Below are 27,639 nucleotides of genomic sequence, written 5' to 3'. Positions count from 1 at the left end.
AGATTTTTTGATCAGCCTCACCAGTCCTTTCATGCTTCATTCTTGCAACATTAATCAAGACAGTATTGCTGGATATAAGATTATGATTATAGAAATATAAAAAGGTGCTAAATGTTTCAGAGTCTTATACAGAGTTAGGAATGATTTAAAATCAATCTTAAATGACACTGGCCACCAGTGTAATGACACTAAGACAGGTGTAATGTGGTCAGATTTTCTTTTTTGTTAAGTTTTCTTCCTGCTGCTTTTTGGAAAAACTATAGCCAAGCTGTATCATTTTTAGGTATCCTAATAGGAATGTATGACAATAATCAAGTCTGCTAAAGGCAAAAGTGTTTATTAACTTTTCAGCATGCAATGATATTGTTATGATTAGGACTCATTAACATAAATAAAAATGGCGTGAGGCTTCAAAAAAGTATCACTGTTCAGGCCAGACCTCCTTTGCCTGCCTGAAGAAGTCCTTACCCCAGTGCTTTAATCCCAGCTCCAGTGGCCTGCCTCAGGCTTTGCAGACCCAAAGGGAATTTAAGCCTCAAAAATAAACTTAAATATCACAAAGATATCATAAAAGCCCACAAGAGGGACGGGGATTGACTCTAAACCATTGACTTGTACAAGACAAGATAAGCAAAGAATCATTGTAAATGGAAGAATTATTTATGCAAAAATAGAAAAATACAAAGAAAATTGTGGACAAAAATTGTGAATAGATTGGCCTAGAAAGGTAATCCACAGCAAACAAATCCCAATACACAATCCAGTTGAAAAATCCAAGAACAAAGCAAAAAAAAGAATTAGCAGACTTTTATAGAAGGGAGGGCTCACAAGTGGTGATGTCAGGGTGTCCCGCCTCCTGTGGCTCCACCCACAAGGTTGAGGAAGTGTAAGCACAATTAAAGGGACGGAACAAAATGAACGAATTCATAAACATTACATGAACATGAAAAATGAGACAAAGACAACAAAAACAACACAAGTAACAATAAAATACATAAAGTCTTTAATTAATGACATAAGCAAAGTCTACTTACAGAGCAGAAGTAATCAGACAAACAATTAAATTTGATTGAAAAACAATACCCACACAAGAGACATCTAGCACACTTAATACATCATCACCTGAGACCCACTTCTAGGGGTCTTAACTAACTAGAAGCTGGTCTCAGGAGTGGTGGTCAGTGTGGTATTGCCCATAGAGCACAAGGGATATAAGAGAACAACACATTACACATAGATACTAAATAAACAAAACATTAACAAAAATTATATAAACACAGGAAAAATACTTTCAAATAAGCAAAAAAGACAAAGAAAAAGAACATAAACATAAGCCAGGGAAGACCCTGGCTAAAAACAAAAGAGGTAAACGTCCACAGCTGCTCTTTCATCTCCTTAAAGTAACACCTAAACAAATCCATCGCTCATTTTAGCAGTCATTCCTTGGACCCTCCTGTTCATCCCACTAAACACATTAGTTGCCCACTTGGTGAACTGGGAAGATCATGCAGTAGCAAGTAGAATATACAAAGGCAAATCATGTTTTTATGTTTTGTTTTTTCCTGACAGTGATATATTTGTCTCTCTGTTAAATGAAGTTTTCAAGCGTCACCCCATCAAGGAAGATACCTTCTATTAAGGGCTTCTTTACACCAGCACCCTGAGCCTGCAAACCCAATTGGGAACTTTTCACTGAGCACAGAAGAGCTCAGAGGTGATTTCTGGAGAGTAACTGTAAATCTTAGAGCGCTAAACCTTATCTCTGTGCTTCTTCTCATCTTCTATTACCCATTGCTCATTCAAGTTAACATTTTACACAGTTCACAGGTGCCTTGCACCCTGGACTATGGCCCACTCCCTTCTGTCAGAAATTCCTTCAGACATCACCCAGGTAAGACTGTCACTGTAGCTTCATATTGGGAGTTTCTTCTCTTCCTCACCCTGATTAACCTTGCTGAGAAAGGAAGTTGGTTCTCAGCCACCGGTGGTAAAATAGAGCAAATGTGCAGGCAGGAAAGCAAAGAGTTAAAAGCAGTTTTAATCTTCAGGCATGGATTATGGGTAAGACTTACTACATTCATTATTAGGTTGATCTATTTACACACTTTACGTTTAACACATACATGCAGACTTACATAGGAGTGCGGCCACATAGAACCCCCCCCCCCCCCACACACACACACATACAGATCCTATTCACACAATTACGTATGAGTGATGCCCTACTGCCACTCTGTAATTTCCCACATTGGATCCCTTCCACATAAGTTCATAAGAGTGATGTCTCAAGCCTGTCGCTTCTCAGTACTCTTCATAGAGACTCACAATCACCAGCACTAGCAAATATACACGGAGGCTCAGCACCCTTTTAGTTTTATGCCACTTGCCAACCAATGGGGTCTTATGTCTACTGCACTTGTTCTTCTATTGAGGTGCAACCTCTCAGCCTTGATAACCCTGCAGGATGAACAAATGGCAATTTCCCCTGCACCAGTACCCTAATATTTACTTTACCACTTCCATCACTCTAGCGTCTGTCAAAGTCAAAGTATAGAAATGTAAAAGCAATGCAAAATTTTTAAAAATATAATAATACTAATAAAAGAAAGTATAATCTACTCTCTATATATAAAATCCATCCATCCATTATCCAACCCACTATATCCTAACTACAGGGTCATGGGTGTCTGCTGGAGCCAATCCAAGCCAACACAGGGCGCAAGGCAGGAAACAAACCCCGGCATGGCGCCAGTCCACCGCAGTCTATATATAAAATCCTAAGCCTAAAAGTGCAACGATTTTGTGCAACGATTTTATGTCACGTTTTTATGTCACGTTTTAGATCGGGCTTATTTTAAAACCTACATATATAGTTTGGTAACATTCTTTTCAGAATTTATCGAACTTTAATGTGATGTTGTTAGATATTCAGATTCTTATTCTGTTTTTATGAACTAAAAAATATCAAGAACTCACATCCTGCAAGACGAGACTTTGTGCCAAGAGATTTAACCACACCCGGGGCTGGAAATACAAGACAAAGAGTAGGACAGCTGCTGTACAGGCTTTTAAATGTTCGAAGCACTGCATGAGATGTAGATCATGCGGCACGGCAGCAGCAGCAAGCCAGCAGCTGATCGAGCAAAGAGGAGGTAAAAAAAACTGTATTTGTTTCCCATTGTATCACCATTTAATAGGGGGTTTTGGAGGAGCGACCATGTCTCCTTGGGGTGTGTTCAGCCCCCCTCTTCATAGTGCGAGCGGCAGAGAGGTGAAGTGCCTGGCGCGTAGCATAGGTCGGGAGAGTTGCAAGTGAAGCGAGCCAGGGGTAACCCCCTAGTACAAAATAAAATAGATAGCAAGTCTGGATATAGTTTTAGAGAGGCTTACTGAAGATCAGCAACGTCAAGGTTGGCTTTTTAATTCAGTAATCATTGTGATGCATAAGGTAACATTCTGTGACATTCGCAAAAAGTGGTCTTCCCTTTCTCTCTTTGACATGTCTTGGTCTCTGACATTGCTTGTTGTTCAGCTCCCTCTCCTTTGTCCTTCAGACAGGCCATTAGTATGTTGAAATTCCACATGGGAGCTCCAAGACGTGTGACATTAGACACATTTGATTGGCTAGCTGTCCTTCTAATGGCTGGCTCTGCTGAAACTCTTTGATCCTGTATGCAGCTCCCCATTGTTTTACGTTCTGAAGTTATAAAGTGACAGGAACAGCTTTTGATCCTGTGGCATCTGCACTGTATTCAATTTTCCTTACCATTAAATTTTGAAGTGACTGAAATAGGTGCATTAAAGTTATAAATTACTGATACAGGAAATGCAGGAAAAATTTGTATGAAAGAAGACTTTCAATGTAAATTGCCCCTGTAGTTAAATTGCCTTATGGTTCATCCTGGTTTGTTCGAGCAAAATTAAAGTTTAATATAAGTAATCTGTATAGTTTCAACATATGACAATTTTACACTCCAGCACAAAATATTATTCAGTTACTGTAGATTGCCTCATAAATGAACAGAAAATAAGCCCCATCCAACCTGGCACTGATGGACGTTTCGTCTTTCCAGGCAGCTAATTCGGGTCTTTCTTGGTTTGACTTCCTCTCTTTCTTTTCTATTTTTCTGTTCTCTTTATTCGATTGGCTGTTTAACTGTTCTTATAAAGCTCTTTGCCATTATCGAAAGTTCACGAAACTAAACGCTTCTAAAATCAGCCGCTTTACTTCACGCCTCTGACATCGTAAATAGGAGCCAACATCACGGCGCGCTGGTACAGTATTTAGAAGCAGCTTACGAAACCATAGGTGCATTGAGGCAGCAGATCTGCATTGTACATTTGATTTAAAGCGCTTCTTATCTCCTAGCAATAAAAACCACCACAGCCAAGCAATTCCTTAGACAATACAACACAGCAGAGCTTATTACAGCTTATCCGTCAAGTAGTTATCAAAACATTCAGGTAATTCCTAAGTAAGCACAAAGCATTCACAGACAAGGTGCAATTTCAGGACAAGCTGCTTTAACATAAAAGGCTGTTTTGGCCTAAAAAAAAGAATAAAGCGTCCGTGTAAAAATCGACAAGGAAGGTTCTGCTCCTCCCTCCAACAACTTCACCTTTGAGTTGGCTTTACCCAGGAGGAATAATAAGCTGAATAATTGTCATATGAGACGTGACGCTGCATAAACTGTGCAGAGGGATCCACCTGTGCAGGGCGTGGTGGTAAAAGGCAAATACTTGGCAGACGGTCGGGCCATATATAAATTAACTTCACACACAAGGCGTCTTTGTCATTTATAGCCATGGCTGCTGCAGGCAAGATACAAGATTTCGGTGAGTTGGTGTTTTACTGTATATTGTACACTGTGTGAGGAGAGGCAGGTGTCTTAAGGTTTATTGAAATTATTTCAGACCATCATTTACCTTTGTAGGAAATTATGGCATCCTGGAGACTCGTGTTGAGTTTTTTAGTCATATTCTCTTAAAAGTTTTATGTTTTTTAGCTGATATAAATAAAACTTGCATGCCATTTTTAAGAACACACTCTGGACAAATTGAACCTGCTTGCTGCAGAATAAAAACATAAAAAAGTTAAACTACAAGAGCAAATAACACAGTGAATATATGAGAAGTTATACGTATTGACTGTTTTTATTTTTTGGATCACTCTTGACTTTGACGCTGACACTGAAGCATCTCTGGCGCTGCTCTTTAAACTGTGCACTGGCACACCGCGAGACTTCGGTTTAAGCCGCTCACCCGTGTCTGGCGGCTCTTATTGAGTTGTATTCACATGCCGTGATTTGGTTTGTCTTTGAATTTTAATTTCACACTCCTGTTGGCTCTTTTTTAGAAATTTTAAAATTAATTTAAAGGCTTTCTGGGTGACAGATTTTTATCTTTGATTTAATTCTGTAACGATTATTATGTTGGCTCTTTCACAGGGCTGCTTTATTTTTCTACATATGCCGCTATTTTAGGCACCGTTTGATGACTTGTAGTCATGGGCAGAGGCTGACATTTAGCTTGGGGGGCATATGAACCATAAAATATGATTGAATTTGTTTGGGTCACAGCCGCACTGCTACATGTTTACACTCTGTGACTCCCAAGTCACATATCATATATAAAATTACAACATAACCTAAACCTCACTTATATTAATCCATTTAGTCATCATTTTCTAACCCACTTAGTTATGACCAGGGTTGCATTGCTGGAGTGTATCCCAGCAATCATAGTGCACAAAGCAGGACAAACCACTCTTACAATAATAATAATACATTTTATTTATATAGCGCCTTTCCCATGCTCAGGGCACTTCACAGAGTCTTAGAAAAAAACAGCAGGGTATATGTAACATTGGATACAAATGTTTTCTTGAATAGAATAATGAAACAGATAACAAAGCATTAAATAGAATAAAGGACAATAAACCAGAGTAAAATACTAAATTAAATACTAAAAGAAAAACCTAACTAATAACCTAACTTGTGATATAACGGACACACAAATTATCCTGAGCACCTGGACAGAGAGGTAAACTGAAAGAAAGGGCAGAATGTTAAGTTAAATTAAAAGCCTTCCTAAATAGATGAGTTTTAAGTTGTTTCCCAAAGGAATTAATGGAGTCAGCTGATCAAATTCATTTCGGGATGTCATTCCAAAGTCTGGGTGCTATGGAGCTGAAGACCCTGTCACCCATAGAGTGCAGGTTAATGTGGGACACAACAAGATTACCAGAATCAGAGGACCTTAGTGGGCGAACAGGAGCCTAGTGATTTAGAAGGTCACTGATGTAGTTCGGTGCAAAGCCATTTAAAGCTTTGTAGATTATTAATAGAATTTTATATTCAATCCTGTAAGACACAGAGAAGGCAAAGCAGGATGGGTGTGATGTGCTCACTGTTGCTGGTTCAAGTAAGGACTCTCACAGCAGAGTTTTGAATCAACTGGAGCTGTGATAGAAGATTAGAAGGGGCACCTGCCAGCAGCGAATTACAATAATCGATGTGGGATGTGATGAAAGCATGGACAAGTTTCTCAGCATTAGAAAAGGAGAGGAAGGAGCAAACATGGGATATGTTACGGAGGTGAAAGTAAGAAAGTTTCTTAATGTGGTTTATGTGGCCGGAATAAGAAAGGGAGGAATCAAAAATGACACCAAGATCCCTTGCATCAGAAGAAGGTCTGATGAGATCACCGTCAAGACTGACTGAAAAGGAGCTCATTATCTTAAGTAGCGCTTTAGTGCCAATTTGCAGGAGTTCCGTTTTGTTGCAATTTAATTTTAAAGAGTTCTGCACTTTTGACATTGACATAAAGTTGAGTGTCATCTACATAAAAATGATGACCCAGTCCATAGCTACAAATAATATGGCCAAGGGGAAGCATATACTGTAAATACAGAAGAGAAGAGGGCCGAGGTCAGAGCCCTGAGGAACTCCTTGTATGACTGGCGCTGTGGCGGACATGCTGTTGCCAAGACTTAACAAACTCTTGCCTATCAGTCAGATAGGACTTGAACCACTGGAGGGCAGTGCCAGAGATACCCAGCATGTTCTCCATTCTGGACAGTAGAATGTCATGTCAGTGTCAAATGCTGCACTGAGGTCTAACAGAATTAATATGCTGGTTTGTCCAGAGTCTGCTGCCATAAGAAAATCATTGGTTTCCTGAAGAAGAGCAGTTTCACAGCTGTGCTGCACCCTGAAACCAAACTGAAAGGGATCCATCAAATAGAGGTTAAGTAAAGCTGGGAGGCTGCAACATGCTCAAGAACTTTTGACAGAAAAAGTGAGTGGGGAATAGGCCCGAAAATTGTTAAGATTGTCAGCATCAAGACCAGACTTTTTTAACATGGGGGTTACAGAAGCGATTTTAAAAGTGGCTGGCACAAACCCAGTGTCGTGGGATGTATTGATTATTGCCATAACAGTCGGAATTATGGCATGAAGGCAGGATTTAAGAAGTGTGGTGGGGATGGGGTTCAGTACACAAGTAGTTAGCCTCATCTTACAAAGCAGGTCATTAACAAATACCGATGTGACTGGTGAAAATTTAGAAAAGGAGCTGGATGGAGTGGGAAAACAGGGAAAGATATAAACAGATGACGTATTTATGTTAGTTGAATTATTTAGATCTTTAATTTTATTGCGTAAAAATTTTTCACAGACTTCAGTAGTGGAGGTAATTGAGCCAGATGCAAGTTGAAGTAATTTATTAGCTACAGAGAACAAAACCCTTGGGTTATCATGGCCACTTTCTATTATTCTGCCATAATGTGTGTTCCTGGCAGCAGTTAGTGTTTCTCTGTAAGCCCTTTGATGGTCAGAGAAAGCGTGGATGTGCACAGTGAGGCCAGACTTACGTGACATTCTCTCAAGGCATCGACCAGCTGCTTTCATAGATCGTAGCTCTGAATTTTACCATGGAGCTGAACGCTTAAAGGAAACCGCCTTTTGTTTTAAAGGAGCTGTTTTATCTAATGCTGAATGAGTTATAGTGGTCAACAAGACTATCTATGGTAGTGTTGATGGAATAGGTGAAGATAGAAAAAGATCAGAAATGGATCCAGCAAGAACAGAGGGACAGATATTTTTAAGGGTTCTGAAAGAAATTTGATGTTTACAGGTAAGAGGAGAGAGAGGTAAGGAGACAGTGAAAAGTACTGCTTTATGGTCAGAGAGTCCCAAATCACTGCTATAAGTGTTGCCGACAGATAATCAAGATGTGCAGATCAGGTCTAGTATATGACCACCAGAGTGGGTGGGAAAATCAGCATGCTGCACGAAGTCAAAACAGTCCAGTAAGGATAGGAATTCATTTCTCAGTTTACATGTAGTAATGTCAATATGGATGTTGAAATCGCCAAGAAGAATGACTCTCTGGTGAACTTAAGTGGGTTAGATCAGATAAAAAAGACACATTGTATTTCGGGGGACAATAGACAACAATAAGTGAGACAGGACCAGATATTCTTATTAGCTTAAGACACTCAAAAGACAATGGACAATCAATGGGGATTCTTTTGATGTTTAACTTTGATTTAGCAATTATGCGACTCCTCCACCTTGTCTTGAGCTGCGAGGCTCCGTGAAGTGAATGTATCCGGGCGGAGTCACCTCTGTGACAGGTGTAAAATCATTTGGTTTTTGCCAAGTTTCTTTTAAGCATAGTAAGTCAAGGTTTGAGTCTGTAATGAATTCTGATAGCACCAATGCTTTGCCATTAAGAGATCTTGAGTTAAACAGTGCAATACAGTATTAGCCGATGCGGGTTTGTTGTGCTCAGATCAATGACCAGAGTTTATTTTGACATATTGCAGATTTGGCACACTCACACTCCTGTTTCCAAAGCCATGAGTAGGATGGCATATTCCTGAGCAAATGCTGCTGGTGAACTTTTCATTCGCAGCCCGGCTGTGGCGGCGACCTGACCCGCGATGTAAATATTTCAGGCGCCACACAGTACCATTGTCTTTTAGGGCATTCCAGTCTGACCATTTGCTCTGGACAAACTGTTTAATATGAAAGAGTTTGTCACAAGAGTATTTTAGCATAGTAGAGAGCAATACTTATCTAAAAGTAGCAGAGAAGCAGCACAGCACAGCAGAGAAGGTGAGACGGGAGGATCGGGTGGCCCAGATGAGCGGCAAGCAGCAGAAAAAGCATAGTAGGAGATATTACAAAATGCACATGAAGATACCAAAATTTGAGGTTCCAACACACAGCCACATGCATATAACGCTGGGTTATTACAGACAGGATCGCCCAGAGCCATATCCAGCTGGGTGTAAACCTCAGATCATTTCTTAGTCATTAAGCACATATAGAAGGAATCAAGAGCAATCCAGTGTATAAAATATAATCAAGAAGACAGACCATCCCCGGCTCATAGATCGTCACGGTGCAAAGAAATGTCCATAGGGCTTGTCCAGTGTGCCACAGAAAGATTCGGTTGTCCCTGAGGCTGCAAACCCAGCCAAGGCAAAGTCCATAAAAGTGTGTTGCCCCTTTTTCAGTTCATGGTGTGAGATGGTCTTTTATCAGTTTGGTGACAACTCACCTTTTTTTTTTTTTTTTTTTCTTTCCTCCTTTGGAATTCTCTGCTGTTGTTCTCCATGCTTCAGGGACTGACTCCTCTGGGATTTGAACCTGTACAGTGACATCACATGAATTATTTGCAGTCAACTTACACTTACCTCTACACCATCTGTCTTGGTATTGCAACCCCACCTAAATTTTTTGGTTTTCTCCCCCAACTACTTGTTGTTTTCACTAAAACACACCACAGAGCAATGGACACATACCATTTTGAAAATTTCCATTTCTTAAGGCCCAAAATCACAACTAATTCTGTTGATATTTTAAATTTCAACACATTACTCTATATTTACCAGGATATTGAAATGTTTTCATGCTGACACTTGCAGCTGGCTCCCCAAATAACAATAGGCAACACCTAAGAAAATATAATTATGCACATTTAATACAGAGAATGAGAATTATTTAATAATGATAAAAAATAATATATCACAGCCAGGATTTGAACCCAAATTTCTTTCTTCTCAAGGCAGATATGCTAACCACTACACCACAGTTTCTTCAGAAGCATTACACACCTTTCTAATTATTCTAAGTCAAACAATGCACTCCTCCTGCCTCCAAAAAAGAGTAAAAGTGAGTTTTAGAACAGTTCCATCATTTCCTTTCACCTCTGTCTCGTGTTTGTTCAAATAATACAGTCTGATATACAGTATCAACTGATAAAGACTTGTTAACTGGTCTTACTGGTGGTGTAATGGTTAGCATGCTTGTCTCTCAACTAATACGTTACAGTTCACTTGTCACCTATACTTTTTTCCTTTAATGATCAACAATTATTTCCATATACCTGTCATTACTGCTTGCCACTGCTTGTCAGCTTACATCTCTCATAGTCCATGAGTGCAGAAAGAAATGTTCTCATACTGCCACCTTGTACCTGCTTCCCAAGTAACTTTAGGTAATGCTTGAGAAACTAGGACCCCATCCACATATAAAATAACAGATTTTTAAATAAAAATCCTTGTTGGGCAGGATTTGACCACATAGTTTTTCATTTAATGGCAGATATGCAAACCACTACACCACAAATTGGTGACAAAATTTTGGCACAGATAAAACTTTACTATTTCTTGACAATCACATGGTGTCCTCCACCTGATCCCAAAAACTAATGAAAAGTAACTTTCAGAACTTATTATATATATATATGGTAACATTACATTATTACCTTCCATCTCAGTGTAATGCTCTTTGTTCTAATTATACAGTATAATGTACAGTATCACCTGGGAAAGAGGTGCTGATCAGTTTTAACAGTAGCATAGTGGATAGGATTCACATCTATGAGCCAACACCTCTAAGTTCAATTCCCACAGATGACTGACAACTATTTCTTTCCTTAAATTAAACATAATAAAAAAAAAACCTCATCCATATTTGTCATTCCTTCATAACACTCCTTTTTAGGTTTTCTGTGTCTCATTTGGTTATGCTTTGTTTTCCAGTCAAAGCTTAGTCAAATCCACACACAATATATGTTCTTCATTACCTCATTAAAGGCTTCACCAATCCACATTTATGTGTACACTCCTGTAGTACTAGTGTGTTGTACCGTGTTAGCCATTATGAATGTAGAGAAAAGCCAAGCAAAATGACACCTTTTATTGGCTAACTAAAAAGATTACAATATGCAAGCTTTCGAGGCATCTTGCCTGAAGAAGGGGCCTGAGTTGCTTCAAAAGCTTGCATATTGTAATCTTTTTAGTTAGCCAATAAAAGGTGTCATTCTGTGTACACTCCTGATATTCACATTGAAAAGCCACAAGAACAAATACTCACCAACATCTCTCATAGTTCAAAAAGCACAGCAAAGTGCAATATGTTCAGATTAAACACCTGTGACGTTAACTGTCAAGCTGCTGGATTCCATGCTGTATTACAGTACAACTTGGTAAACATTACAGCTTTAATTAATTGTCATTTATTAGAAGACAATATTTCAGTAGTTGACCAAGAAATAGTATTCTTATAACCTTCTTCCATCCTCCTCTGCACGATTTTGACTTCTTCAGTGATTACTTTCACAACTCCATGTTCACAAACAAACCAGTTTAAATAGCATAGTGGAAAGGGAGTAGAGTTGTTAATTTGGGGGCCAGGGTTCAGTTCTTGCATGCTACATGAATATTTGACAAACACAGTAGCTTTTCATTTTTCTTATTAAGATTGTAATAAAGTAAGATTTTCCCCCAAATTCAAAAGAGAATACAATTTCAGAACATGTTGCTCTTTGCTGACCTTTCCTCTCATGCACTCTTCTCTCGTCACTTCTACAACTCTACAGTTTGTCTCCTGTTGGATGACCCTATGCTCTGCCACCATCCATACCTTCTTCTATTTCTTCTTTCAGCTGCTCCCGTTAGGGGTTGCCACAGTGCATCATCTTTTTCCATATCTTCCTATCTTCTGCATCTTGTTCTGTTACAACCATCACCTGCATGTCCTCTCTCACCACATCCATAAACCTTCGCTTAGGCCTTCCACTTTTCCTCTTGCCTGCCAGCTCTATCTTTAACATCCTTTTCCCAATATACCCAGCATTTCTCCTCTGCACATGTCCAAACCAACACAATCTCGCCTCTCAGACTTTGTCTTCCAACCGTCCAACCTGAGCTGACCCTCTAATGTACTTGTTCCTAATTCTGTCCATCCTTGTCACACCCAATGCAAATCTTAGCATCTTTTACTCTGCCACCTCCAGCTCTGTCTCCTGCTTTTTGGTCAGTACCACCGTCTCCAACCCATATAATATAGCTGGTCTCACTATTGTCCTGTAGACCTTCCCTTTCACTCTTGCTGATGCCCATTTATTATATCACAAATTACTCCTGACACCATTCTCCACCCATTCCACCCTGCCTGCACTCTATTTTTCACCTCTCGTCCACAATACTCATTACTCTGTACTGTGGATCCCAAGTATTTAAACTCATCCACCTTCGCCAACTCTACTCCCTGCATCCTCACCATTCCTCTGACCTCCCTCTCATTTACACACATGTATTCTGTCTTGTTCCTACTGACCTTCATTCCTCTCCTCTCTAGAGTATATCTCCACCTCTCTTGGGTCTCCTCAATCCGCTCCCTACTTTCGCCACAGATCACAATGTCATCAGCAAACATCATAGTCCACAGGGACTCCTGTCTAATCTCGTCTGTCAACCTGTCCATCACCATTGCAAATAAGAAAGAGCTCAGAGCTGATCCCTGATGTAATCCCACCTCCATGTTGAATGCACTCGTTGCTCCTACCGCAGACCTCATCACTGTCACACTTCCCTCGTACATATCCTGTACAACTCCAGTCCTGGAGTGCCGCAGTGGCTGCAGGTTTTCATTCTAACCCTTCTCCTAATCAGTGACCAGTTTTCACTGCTAATTAACTTCTTTTTCCCTTCATTTTAATAGCTCTGTTTTTAAGGATTCAGTGCCCTGAATTAATTATTTTATTCATTAAATGACAGCCAAACAGAAATCAAATGTGAAACAAGTCAACAGATGACCAGCTAAATTGGGGCTTCAATCTCCAACTAATTTAATTCCAACCAGTTTCTTAATGAGAAGCCAATTCTTGCTGTTAATTAAACTCGTTATTTAATTCTATGGCTTGTTGCTGCTCTCATTCTGACACAGCAGACATTTCCATAACTGTTGATTTTATATTTTTCTAAGAATATTGTCAAAATGTTTTGGGGACCTGAGAGATCAACCTTACTGAGACCTTCACCTTTCTTTATTTTCAGATATTGTGTGATGGGCATGGGTGAGCTGGTCATGTGGCACCTTGTTTTGTGTCTCATTATTGTTTGGAAGCTAATTAAAGAAAAAGAAACAACTAAGGGGCCTGAATCAAGTTAATTAGAAATTAAGGCAAAAGAAGTTAATTAGCAGCAAAAACTAATGAAGAAGATGGTTAGAATGAAAACCTGCAGCCACTGCGGCACTCCAAAACTGGAGTTTGCCACCCATGCACTACTCTTTCCCACAACTTCATGCCGTGGCTCATCAATTTTATTCCCCTGTAGTTACTACATCTTTGCACATCCCCCTTATTCTTAAAAATCGATACCAGTACACTTCTTCTGCCACCATCCATACCTCATAAATGTAATCTTTAGGGAAGTCATTAATTTACAAGTGTTTCCTGAAATCAATCCTTAACCCTGCTTATCCAGAATAGAAATACAGAGAAACTGGAGTCTATCCCAAAAAGTCTTGGGCACAAGAAAAATCCCTGGAAAGGGCACCAGCCACACATACACATCAAGGGACAATTTAGCATCAACAATCCAAGTAACATGCTCATCTGTGGACTGTGAGGGGAAACCAGACCACCTGGAGAAAACCCACAGAGGGAAACATGGACACTGCACAAAGGGTGCACCCGTTACATGAATCTCACCACTGAACTGATTCCAAAATCCCATTGTTATAAAAGTGGCATGCTCTTTCATTATCTTCACACTCCTCCACCCAATCAGCAGTCACTAAGAGTTCTTTAAGTTGGACACCTCTTGCACCCACAGAAGTTGGCAAACAGTGATCACCAAAGTAAGCATATTAAATTAACATCATTACATTTTCTCAAGATTTGAAAAGCTAAGATTTACAATTGAAATGATATAATTTCCAGAATGAAATGCATGTGTATGATAACACCTAGAGTACAGTGTCTCAGAGCATTATTCTGCAGTGCAGCTCTATTCACATTCTTTTACACTTCTGTCTGAATGCTTACACTTGATTCCTGAAACTACGGCTCATTTTATCCAAACTCTATACACAATACCCATAAACACTCACACAATCCAAAACAAGTCAGACATCTCATGTAAAGCACACACTTCATTCAAAACCATACTAACTCTTCTAAAAATAGTATTTCTATATCAAAACCCTACATTAAAACATCACATGAATAGCTAATTCTAAACATCAACTACACACTGATAGGAAAATGCAAAAAAATGCAATCCATTTTGCTTTTCAGTGTGCAGTAAAATTGTTGGTATCCACGTTTAACTCTGCGGTCTACTGCTTATGAATTAAATACAAGCTGCCTCTCCCTCTTTCAGAGTCTTTTTACACTTCTAAAAAAAACACACATTTTCTCATCTTTGTGTATTTTTTGTGAAATATACCATATCTAAATCTACAGGTACTATAAGTATTGCACTGCAGAGGCCACAGTTACTGTACCCATCTTCACATTGGCCCACACATGTTGACCTGCTTCTCTCATGTTCAAGCCACGGTTGATGACATGGTCAACTAGTGTTGTCTGCATCTCATTTGAGATCGTTTGTCTCCTTCAACGAGACCTTCCTCTTGCTCTGTGTCTCTGCCTTCTCCTCTACTCCCTCAAATGCATCCATGGTGCTCCGTTGGGTAGCAGGTAGGCACAGAAGCTTCATCACTTGCCTTTGTATTCAGTTCACTGCTCAGGCTGAAAAACAATGTGGAAACTCATTGGTTGAACCCTGCCAATGAGGTATGTCAAATTCCTCCATTGTCATATGAAAAAGTTTGGGAACCCCTCTTAATTCTTTGGATTTTTGTTTACCGTTGGCTGAGCTTTCAAAGTAGCAACTACCTTTTAATATATGACATGCCTTATGGAACAGTAGTATTTCAGCAGTGACATCAAGTTTATTGGATTAACAGAAAATATGCAATATGCATCATAACAAAATTGGACAGGTGCATAAATTTGGGCACCCCGACAGAGATATTACATCAATACTTAGTTGAGCCTCCTTTTGCAAATATAACAGACTCTTGACACCTCCTATAGCCTTTGATGAGTGTCTGGATTCTGGATGGAGGTATTTTTGACCATTCTTCCATACAAAATCTCTCCAGTTCAGTTAAATTTGATGGCTGGCGAGCATGGACAGCCTGCTTCAAATCATCCCATAGATTTTCGATGATATTTAAGTCAAGGGACTGTGACAGCCATTCTAAAACATTGTACTTCTCCCTCTGCATGAATGCCTTTGTAGATTTCAAACTGTGTCTTGGGTCATTGTCTTGTTGGAATACCCAACCCCTGTGTAACTTCAACTTTGTGACTGATGCTTGAACATTATTCTGAAGAATTTGTTGATACTGGGTTGAATTCATCTGACCCTTGACTTTAACAAGGGCCCCAATCCCTGAACTAGCCACACAGCCCCACAGCATGATGGAACCACCACCAAATTTGACAGCAGGTAGCAGGTTTTTTTCTTGGAATGCGGTGTTCTTCTTCCGCCATGCAAAGCACTTTTTGTTATGACCAAATAACTCAATTTTTGTCTCATCAGTCCAAAGCACTTTGTTCCAAAATGAATCTGGCTTGTCTAAATGAGCATTTGCATACAACAAGTGACTCTGTTTGTGGCATGAGTGCAGAAAGGGCTTCTTTCTCATCACCCTGCCATATAGATGTTCTTTGTGCAAATTGCGCTGAATCGTAGAACGATGTACAGATACACCATCTGCAGCAAGATGTTCTTGCAAGTCTTTGGAGGTGATCTGTGGGTTGTCTGTAACCATTCTCACAATCCTGCGCATATGCCGCTCCTGTATTTTTCTTGGCCTGCCAGACCTGGGTTTAACAGCAACTGTGCCTGTGGCCTTCCATTTCCTGATTACATTCCTTACAGTTAAAACTGACAGTTTAAACCTCTGAGATAGCTTTTTGTAGCCTTCCCCTAAACCATGATACTGAACAATCTTTGTTTTCAGATCTTTTGAGAGTTGCTTTGAGGATCCCATGCTGTTACTCTTCAGAGGAGAGTCAAAGGGAAGCACAACTTGCAATTGACCACCTTAAATACCTTTTCTCATGATTGGACACACCTGTCTATGAAGTTCAAGGCTTAACGAGCTAATCCAACCAATTTGGTGTTGCAAGTAATCAGTATTGAGCAGTTACATGCATTCAAATCAGCAAAATTACAAGGGTACCCAAATTTTTGCACATCCAGTTTTTCACATTTGAATTAATTTCATACAACTAAATACTGCTTCACTAAAAATTTTTGCTCGGAAAACACCCCAGTACTCACATGTTCCTAGGAAATGAAACACATACCACTGTTATCTTTTTTATTGAAAGTAGAGTAAATTATTATGCAGGCTGAGAGGGGTTCCCAAACTTTTTCATATGACTGTATGTTACAGGCCAAACCCACTTTTAGGTCAAAATATGCATATGCATATGTATATATACTGTATATATATATATATATACAGTATATATATATATATATATATATATATATATATATATATATATATATATATATTGTGGTGGATTGCCGGCTTTCGATTCCGGTTCTCACCCCCAGGCCGCCAGGAGGAGCTCTCCCAACGTTCCCCGAGTTCCAGCAGGGCCTCATGGACTATGTAGTTTTTATACGCAGCCCTGCTGGATACCTTGGGGGCCACCAGGAGTCGCTGTAGGAGGACTCGGAGGCTCTTATGTGCCCTATGACCCGGGAGTACGTCATGGTCACGTGACAGGAAGATATGATGTGCTCCCGGGTTGAAGAAAAGGACTGTTTACCCTGACCCGGAAGGGATAAGGAACTGTGGACGGATTGGACAGGAACACCTCCGGGTCAGGGTGTATAAAAGGACGATGGGAAATCCCAGACATTGAGCTGAGCTGGGTGGAAGGGTGGCAACGCGTCTGGGAGTGTGGAGAATTATTGATTATTGTGTTTATTATTGATTGATTATTGAGTATTGTGGAGAGGAGGGTGCTTTGTGCACATAATTGTCTAAATAAATATTATATTTGGACTTTTACCTGGTGTCTGACGTCTAGTCTGAGGGTTCAAGGGGTCACGGAGACCTTAATCTGTCACAATATATATATACACTATTCCTCAAAAGTTTTACAACACCTCAGTTTTTCTTCACATTTAATCAGCTGAAATGCAATCACTGACCTAAGATGCTGAAAAGAGAAGCAGTAAACTGCCAGAGGTTTACCTTTTAAATTTAGGTTTGCAAACACTGAAAATGTAAATATCAGATTATTACAAATGGGCCTTCTTCAGGGACCAACTAATAGGTTACCACCTAAAGATGTTCTGAGGCAATTAAAGTAAATTAAGCCAACAATTTGCACAGATGTTTCAACTTCTGTTGATTACTTCGACAGCTTCTGTCTGTCTTAAAGCAGAGTTGGAACAGACTGCATTATTACATCTTCTGACGTACTGCTTGGACAATATTACATTGGCAATAGTGTATATGCACTCTGAAGGAACTATCTGTTATGTACAGTGCAGCAGTGGTATCTTTGTGTTCACATTATTGTACATATTTGGCCATGTACCTTGTGGGCCTGTAGGGTGGTTTGTTGCCACCTTTATGTATTTTTTTTATTCAGTCTAATGCTTCTTACTGTAAATATGATATCATTATCACATTGAATGGCACTGGTAGAGAAGTGTGTAGAAAAGCTCTGCAGTGTTTGTTCTGTGGAGTTCAGTGCTATGTCGCTGATTTCCAAATGTAGGTGTTATCTAACATAGCATTAACATGTACATAATTTGTACTTAGTGATTGAAATCTGTGCAATCAGAAAACATCATCGCACTATTGCAATATTATTTGAAAACGAACATCGTCAGATCAGGTGTAAATTTATGTTGACGCTGTTAGTTAGGGTCAGATCCAGGGGGGAAAGGAGGGGAGAGCGTGAACATGACTGACAATGAATATGAAGAGAGAATAAAAAGAAAGAGAATAAAAGAGAGAATAAAACTGAAAAATCCTAACTGTTACAATTGCCATAAATTTACACCCGATCTGACACTGTTCGTTTTCAAATAATATTGCATTAGTGTCATGATGTTTTCTGATTGGTACTATTCAGGTCATAAAATGATTTCTTCAAAATGTCACATATATTTGTCTCTTTATTTTTTTCCCCGGTGTTGTGTAGACATCATGAACAGCATGCAGGTGGCCGGTTGCTGTGTGCTACAACAGGCATGAACGGGGTTCACTGAGAAAAGAAGTTGAATAATGTTGCATCAGTGCCACAATGTTTTCCGAAATGTACTATACAGGTCATAAAATAAATTATTCCAAATATCATATATAACTATGTGTCTGTTTTTTTGACATCATGGTGTATACTAATTCAGCGTGAGCAAGAACACTCAATAAAACTGAATAAAAAAATTCAAGTGACAATGATATACCAAGAAGGCAGATTCAACAGTGTTTGTGTGTCAGCTTTTATCCCTCTAGATCAGAGAATTTTTTTATTTTTTTATTTCGCATTATACAATTTCTTGTATTAGGAATTTGGTAGTTTTCGCATACCCCTTGGGGTCAGAGCGCAGGGTCAGCCATTGTACAGCACCCCTGGAGCAATTACAGGTTAAGGGCCTTGCTCAAGGGCCCAGCAGAGCAGTGGCCTTTTTGGTAGTGACAGGGATTCGAACTAGCAACCTTCGGGATACCAGCGCAGCTCCTTAGCCTCAGAGCCACCACTCCGCCTAAATTTCCAGTTCCATTGTCTCAAAACACCACTCACATCTACCGTTATTCCCAGTTTCAAATAAAAATGAACAGTGTCAGATCTGGTGTGGTGATGGTGGGGGGTTGTATCGTGATCGTGACTGAGAGAATAAAAGTAAAAAAAAAAACGCTAACTTTTACAAGTACTATAAATTTACACTGGCTGTTAGACGCAAATCAATGTGTATGTTTTTATTGTATAATATTAACAATAAGAGCAGCTCACTATTCAAAATGGTAAATCTGGGAGGTAGCCAGGATCAATCTGGCGACCTCTTGATTATAAGTCAGCAGTTCGTACCACTGCACCACGGAAGCTGTCGTATTACACTTGCACCTTTTGCGAAAGTGTATATTTGATATTTGGACTTCAGGCTTCACATATTATATATACATTTCATGTCTACATTTTGTCATTTATTACTAAAACATGAAAAACGTTTGTTTTAACAATGTGTTTACATAGATTGTCGTAGGCATGGAACACACATGAAATGTATGTATTCCAAATAACGATATATTTTTTACCCTCTACAACTCCAGCACTTCACTCCAAGATAAACACTGAGCACTGAGTACATTTTTTGCGAATTGAGCTGCGACGGTAGGTGAGGGGATGGGATAGCAGGCTGCTTGTGTTGATCAACACATTTACAAGACAAAAGACGCTAACGGAGAGGTGTGAAGGGATTTAAGGTGGGCTGGGACTATGAGTTTTTTCGTAGCCTTTGGTAATTCTAGTGATAAGAAGCAAGCCCTTTAATACTCTTATGTTATTATTGGCTGCATGTGCAATCTACATTTTTGGTAAATGTCATCATTGCCACAGTAAAACTTACCACATGCCTCTACTTGTATTCCTTGGCATTGACACTTAATAATATATAGTATTTGTGAAGCCTTTGTATTTATTACAGATCATTATTATACCAATACCTCTGAATTTGTAATCGGATGCTCATAAATTGCTGCTTACAATTAATGTGCTTCTTAATAAGAAAAGATTGTGTTCTTCAACAGGTGCAGAAATGAGAAGTGACGAAAATGGCACTGAGAGGACTTTCAGCAATTTAAGGCAGCCTATTAATTTAAGGATTGTCTTGCTTGGGACAGCACAGGCCGAGAAGATTCAAGTGGGCAATTTACTACTTGGCAAGATGGAATTTATACTGGAATGTAGCACAAAGGGGAGAATGAACAAGTCAGAGCGAAGAGGTGCTATACGGGGAGGGAAAGAGATCACTGTAGTCAACACACCAGATTTGCTTGACCCCTGCATATTCCTTGAAGAACTTAAAATGGAAATGGAACAATGCACTAGGCTGTGCTTCCCTGGACCCCATGCCTTCTTGATTGTATTGAGAGAGGGGGCATTTGAAGACAGAGATAGAGAAGCAATCACACTGATTGAGGAGATATTTGGAAGAAGTGTGTTTGACCATTCTTTACTGGTCTTTACAAAACACACTCACACAAGCAAGATGCTTAAAGAGTGTTTGAGAGAAGCAACAAGACACCTCCAACAACTTGTGGACAGATGTAAGAAGAGATACCATCTTCTTAACATTGAAGATGTCAACAATGACAGTCAGGTTATGGAACTCATAAGAAACATTGAGGAAATGAGAGGAGGAAATCCAGAAAACTGCTACAGGAGCAGTTGGTTATCAAGAGGAGCAGAAGGAATTCAATTTGATTTAAAAATAATGTTTGATAAAATATTGAGACACATGCAGGCTGAGTATAATTCACAAATGTTCTTAAAAATCAAAGAAATGAAGAGGAAGCAGAAGATGGAAGAAACGAAAATGAAACAGACGTTAAACGAAGAATACATTGGAAAAGAATATTGTATGAAACAAGATTATGAAGAGAAATATCTAGAAAAAGAAAAGAAAATGAAGGATGAGTTTCAACAGAAAGAAACAGAAATGAATGCACACCTTTTGGAAATGTGGGGAAACAAATTGATTAAAACAGAAATTGAACTTACACAAACTTATGAACAAATCAAAGACAATGTAACATCAGTGTTAAGAAAACATAGAAACCAGTCAGAATTTTTGAAGTATGATGAAGAAAGCAAAGGTGAACACCTCAGTAAGAAGAATGAAAACCTCAAACAAGATCAGAAAACAAGAATAAGTTACACAGATCAAAAAACACTAGCAGAGAAGCAGAAAAATGAGGAATGGGGAAATGACCTTAAACAACTGAGCCAGTCTCCTGAAGAGGCATATAGTGGCATGTTTGAAACTGTTTGGATGGAGTGTGAGGTGGAGTGGCACCAACTAAAATGGAGGATTCAACAGAAACATGAAGAAGATCTTATTAAGAGGGAAAAGCTCTTGAAGCAGAAAATTAAAACCAAATTCAACGAGAGAGAAAAGGAAAAAATACAGCAGAAGGATGCAATATTAAATCAGTTTAGCAAAAAAGGCATTCAGGAACAAGCGAGCGAACCTGAATATTATTTTGAAAGTCAGTCACAAAAGAACAGGAACACCATGAAAGAAACCTTGGAGTCAAACTCTCTGAATAAGTTGACTGAAGAAGAAAAAAAGCAAACAACAGTAAAGAAAGAACCGAAAGACAGGGTACAGATAACTTTATGGAAGGATGCGAAAAATGAAAAGCAAAAACTAAAAATAAATGAAGATGAGGATCTGAAGGAAAGAAAGCGAAAGAAGTCTAAGGCACTGGTGGAGGAAGTCTGCAAGAAAGAAACTGTGTTGGCTCTGGAGAATCATGAAACAAACATGTTTCATTTTGATCTGATGAGACCAAACACTTGTCAAACAAAAATGGTAAAGTATTCAGGCGATACAGGCTTTGACAAAGCACAGCAAGATATACACCAATGCACGGAGGATGTGAAGAGAAGAAACAAACAACATGAACAAAATACACAATTTGCCAAACCACAAGACATACAAACGGACAAAAAAGAATTAAGCAAGACAGAACATGACAAACAAAAAAAGGATGAGCCTATTCCAAAGAATGATAATGGCCACATGCACAAGGAGGAGAAGACCACAGCATCGAACAACCCACAAGGAAAAAGGTCTGCAAATGGAAATGTCCAAATAAAAGAAGTGGAGACACTTTCAGGACACCAAAAATGTGCAATTTCAGGGATGAGGGAAAAGGATAAGCATACAAAGCTGAGCCTGGAGCTGGGCCAACAACAGATAAACACATTAAATGTACAGAAAGCAACAAAACAGTCAAAACTGATACTAAATAAGGGGTCATTCAATGATCAGCAAGGACCAAAAGCAAGCAAAGATGAAGCTCAAGAGATAAATAAGTCAGTAGTGAAAGAAGACAACAAGAAAACCTTTGGCTCAAATCAGTTGCCTTTTGGAAAACATGAGACTGACCTAATTGATTCTACCAAGGCTGTTGTTATTCAAGGACAGTCTGAGATTATGACTACCTGCGAAAAAGATGAAGATGTAGGAGATAGAGGTGTCAAGAAGGCAGAGCAAGATCCACCTAAAAGGAAGGAAGATAAACTGATGATGAAAAGAAAACAAGAGTTCGAACATGAACAGTTCAGTGAAGCACAAAAGCAAAATCGAGAATATGAAAATGAATTAAGAAAAACAGAACCTGAGTCACAAAAGGGTGAGACCCTAATTAGACAGAATGAGAACAAACAGATATATAAAGAAGATATGAACAGAGGAATAAATGATATACAAACACAAGTGAATCAAGATGAATATTCCAAAGTAGACAGTGAGCAGGAATTTTCAAGGAACCAAAACAATGTAAATGTAGATTCTATGGAAAAGGAAGCACACACAATCTCAAACAAAGAATATACTGAAGAAGATAAAACACTACAAAAGGGAGATATGAATAAACTAAAAAGTAATAAAGATGTTGATCTAAAGGATGGCGGACAAGATGTAAATTTGACAATAGCGGTGGTAAACAAGAATAAAGAAGATGACTTGAGTCAGATATCTCTAGAGGAACATGAGATAAGCCAGTGTGATCATCGCATCCCAAAAAAGACCAATATTAATGTTGAAACCTATAGGTTAAAGGATAGAACAGAAAAGGAGGTGATAAATACTGAACAAGATTTACATCTAAGGGCAAACAATGATGGGATGGAAAAGAAGAAAACAGAAATGGGATATGAAAATCTCATTAAAGCACAAGAACATGAATATGAAAAACAAAAGGGATTAAGCAAAATAAAACCTGAAGAAAAGCATGAAGAGATCTTCGTAACAAAGCAAGAGAATGACCAGGTTGACACAGACAGCACAGCAACAGGAAGAAACAACTCAGAAAGACAAAAATGTCAAGATGAAACAGAGGAGCTGTCAAAGAAAACAAAGGAGGTAAAAACAGAGTCAGATACAAAGGAGAAACGTGCAAACATGGACAGAGAATATAGTCAACAACACAAAGAAATATGCAGGGAACAAGTGAATGAAACAGAGTGCAGATCAGGAGAACCAAACCTGGCATTCAGTGAACAGGAGCAGTTGAAAAGTAATAAAGATGGTAATCTGCAGAACGCAGAACATGAGATGAGTAAATCTCCAGAAGAAGCTACAGTGGATGGCTGTAGCTTAAATCAAACAAACACCTGTTGCCCTGATAATTACCAAATAAATGTGGCCAGCGATACAGATGGTATAAAAGATACAGAACATAAAGATGTGAGGAAAACTGGACAAGATTTGCATGCAGGGTTGAATGGTGAGACGAGTGAAAGAAACCAAACTTACTGAAGCAGAAAGAGTACTAGGGTGTTGTACTGTGTTAGCCATTATGGATGTAGTGAGAAGTCAAGCACAATGACAACTTTTATTGACTAAGATTACAATATGCAAGCTTTCGAGGCAACTCAGACCCCTTCTTCAAGAGAAAACTCAAAGCATGAAAATAAATGAAGTGAAACACAAGTATCGGGGATCGCTGTTATAGGACATGTGACTGACCCCAGAGATGCAGAACACAATACCCCAGACAACCACAATAATCTGAAGGGGATCGGTTCAAACTGAAGGAGACAAAGACACGATTCAACAGCTAAAGTTATGTTGATTTCCAGTCTGGTAAAAAGGACATGCATATAAACCTCCTGAAAAATGTGGTCAACAACTTTACACTGGATAAGAGAATGCTTTGGACAAAGAAGCAGGAAAGACAGAAAAAACATCAGCGGAAGAGCCATGCAATGAAAAACAAAGACTGAAAAACATTGAAGATAGTTAAATGGAGAGTGAGAAGCAGAAAATGAGAAAGTCATTGATGAAGTAAACCGGTAACATGTAGGGAAAATTCAGATCCACGCCTGCTACTTTGATAATGTCCAAATACATAAATAAATGTAACCAGCAATACAGATCTCTTTAAGAATACAACAGATAAAGGTCTGAGAAAAATGGGGTAATATTTACATAATAGGCTGGATGATGAGATGACTGAAAATTAACAACAAGGATGCAGTAAATGAAAATAAAATAGAAAATTACCTACAAAAAGAGCCCAATGAAAAGAAAATCATTATAAACTCAGGCAAAGAATACTAATGAACAGTGCGTGACAGGAGAGCCACAAATAATATTAGATTAAAAGCATTTCAGTGAACAGCAAAGATTTAACGGCAGAAAAACAAAGGGTGGAGGGCACAGCGGGTCACTAGTCATGGAATCCTGCAGAAAATGAACACAATTTGTATCCAATGCCTTTTCAGAAATGTCATATGTGCAACAATATGCTGCCATTATTCAAAAACAGACTGACATTAAGGTCACCTGCAAAACGAACTTATTAGAAGAGACATAAATGTAGGAATCTGAATGACAGATCATGTCTTTATGTAAGCATGGGTAATGGTGTGATGATGCACAGAGAAAGCAAACAGCTCACAGAAATAGAAATACAATCAAAAGAAAATCCACAAATCAGGTGGATGACAACAAAGACAAGGAGGACAAGAGCATAACCAGAAGGAATTTCTTAGCTCTGTGGTCTACAGAAGAGCATTTCCAACTAAAGGGAGGGAGAAGCAGCTAATCAAAATTGAGATAAGGTGGAGTGTATAAAGAAGAAATACATAGAAGCTGAATAAAGAATGGAGTCAGCAAGCCAAAAAACTATGCAAAGTACAAGAGAATAAACTGGAAGGTACAACAGGACAGCCAAAGCAACATTAGGGGAGCAGATGTTTGGTGAGAAGCAAAGACTTAGAATACAGAGGTGACAAACCTAGAAGCAGGACAATTTACATACAAAGGTTTAAAAGACAAGTCTTTACAAGTGAATGGAAAAGAACAACTGTGAGGTGCAGACCTGACTTCAGCTCAGAAGTACACGCGGCGCGTCTCTGCCTGTTTTTTGTCTTCTTCTGTGAGATGAAGAGGATATTTCTTCTGCAATTTGTTTTTTTTTAATTTTATAACAGATTTGAAAAAATCTTTTTAATTTCATATTGACATGCTGTAAAATGTTTTGTATTTCTAATTTCCTACCTTGTCCACTACTAAAATCCTAAATTTGGCTTCTGATCCCCTTTGTCTACCTCTGTCACACATTTGCTTTTAGATGCTTACTGGCAACCACCACTAGATCTGGCTCCAGGTACCCCCAATCCAAGTAGGGTTTGTTTTTATGTGAGCATTCATGGCCATCAATTTTGCATCAGTTTTTGTCCGACCCACCCAAATATAATGCAACCAGAAAATGACACTGAGATCTTGCACTACTCTTTCAAAATTTGTATAGCAGCAGCAATTCTGACTTTGCACGATCAAGGAAACAGAATCCAACTTTAAACAAAAGAAAACCCATTCAGACACTTTATGAGATAACGAATCAAATTAAACATTAACTGTTACATGCAATTCAACAAATTGCAGTGAAATGCTTAGTTATAGAAGCTCAAGAAATATATAAATATTATAAAAAACAACAATCCCCCAAATGCACGACAACATCTGGCTTGGATAACAGAGAACTGCTGCCGTCTGATCACAGGCTTGTGGGTGGCAGAAGATGGCCAGAGCTGCCCAAATGTGCCACAGATTTTCATTTAAAGGCTTAAGCACCGAGTACAGCGGGCCCAGCTTGTTGTGTTCATAAATGGAACGTGATAATAGACGTTTGTTTATTCTGATGTTCCTTTGGTGGGTGTCACCAGCATTATAGGGTCAAAATGATTCATCATTAGAGTGCTGGTGACAGAGTGAATCATTTCTTATGCTGAGTTAATGAACATTACCAGGGATGATGTAACCTAACTCCCTGGGCAGTAACATGGACCAATTCAGTGAGTATTTTAATGTCTGGATAATACATTTTAGTTTTAATTATGATGTGCTCATTTTATTACAATTGCTTATTCATATAAATCTCCAGTCCTCCTCCTGCTTTTCCAACTCTGTCTTACCATATTAGATAAAACTCCTCCAACATAACATAGCATCTGAAATAAGACCTTTTCACCAGTTCTCTCCAGTACACAAAATGTCACAGTACTCGAACTCTCTGTGACTCGCCAAGAGATGTTAAAGTTCATCCAGCCTACTGTAACCACCAGGGGGAAAATACTGGTCCCCAAATCTCAGACACAGTAGAACCTGAAACGTTTCTGGGATAAAATAAAAGGTATTTACTGATCCAACACACTGTTACAATAATCACTGTTTTAAGATCAGTTAAATTAACAATAAAGCAAACCAGTTCTTCCACCTTTCTTCCTCCTGTTGAGTGTTGCCCACTGCCTCCTGACTCTGACTCAGCTGATGTGAAATTGCAGGGCTGTTTTCAAGCCGGTCCTGGGAATATTTCTGGTGCCATGCCGTGTCTTTCTGGAAGCACTTCTGGGTCGTATAGAAAGTAGGGAGGTCCCTAAATAGCGCCCGCTATCTGTACCCAGGGCCCTGACAGGGTTGTACTTCCAGACTGCAACTCCTAAGCAACCCTGTGGGTGTCTCAGCTGGGCTGCCACAAGAGGGCCACTACCACCAATTGTATGGGGGATAGAGTTGCTCCCAACGTCTGTCGCACAAAGTTATTTCTTTGTTCAGCCAGCCCACTTGTCTTTCTTTCCGTTCTGGACTCCCATCCAGGTAACAAAATATGCATCTACCCCTGGCTGCGATGCCTGCTTTCTTTTTACACTATTAAAAAGTGGTTGAACATCCTACATTTCTGGAGGCTGGCCAGTCCAGCTCCTTGGATGAGCTGTAAAAGAGCTCCTTAGGTGGCAGTGCTACCAGCTGAGTATGGGAATATTTAAAATACCCCACTTTACATTACTCACAGGTAAAAAGAAGGTAGTCTGAATTATTTTAAGTTTATAAGAACTTTTGGCTGTATATGAAATAGAAGAGACTCTACATTTACTTGTGCTTTTGATACTTAAGTACAGCTGATATTTCAAAATTTCTGAGTAGTGTGGTCATGGGAAAAATTAACATTTATACAGACAGACAGACAGACAGATAGATAGATAGATAGATAG

General features: G+C 39.1%; 1 protein-coding gene across 1 annotated transcript; it reads left to right on the top strand.

Annotated features, from left to right (window-relative positions):
• The first annotated feature begins 4,672 nt into the window (after nt 1–4,672).
• Nucleotides 4,673–27,299, top strand: LOC114662202 (trichohyalin-like). Its single transcript, XM_028815586.2, has 2 exons — nt 4,673–4,836; nt 20,160–27,299. Exons 1-2 carry the CDS (start codon nt 4,806–4,808, stop codon nt 23,897–23,899), a joined length of 3,771 nt encoding a protein of 1,256 aa, XP_028671419.1. The 5' UTR covers nt 4,673–4,805; the 3' UTR covers nt 23,900–27,299.
• The last annotated feature ends 340 nt before the right edge of the window (nt 27,300–27,639 follow it).

Source organism: Erpetoichthys calabaricus, chromosome 12 (genome assembly GCF_900747795.2).
Source record: "Erpetoichthys calabaricus chromosome 12, fErpCal1.3, whole genome shotgun sequence".
Classification (NCBI taxonomy): Eukaryota; Metazoa; Chordata; class Cladistia; order Polypteriformes; family Polypteridae; genus Erpetoichthys; species Erpetoichthys calabaricus.
The sequence above is the reverse complement of the archived record's forward strand: the minus strand, read 5'-3'. Positions and strand labels throughout refer to the sequence as shown.

Coding starts and splice junctions, on each gene's coding strand:
- LOC114662202 (XM_028815586.2), top strand. CDS start 4,806: ATGGCTGCTGCAGGCAAGATACAAGATTTCG. Junction 4,837..20,159: donor AGGCAAGATACAAGATTTCG/GTGAGTTGGTGT, acceptor GTTCTTCAACAG/GTGCAGAAATGAGAAGTGAC.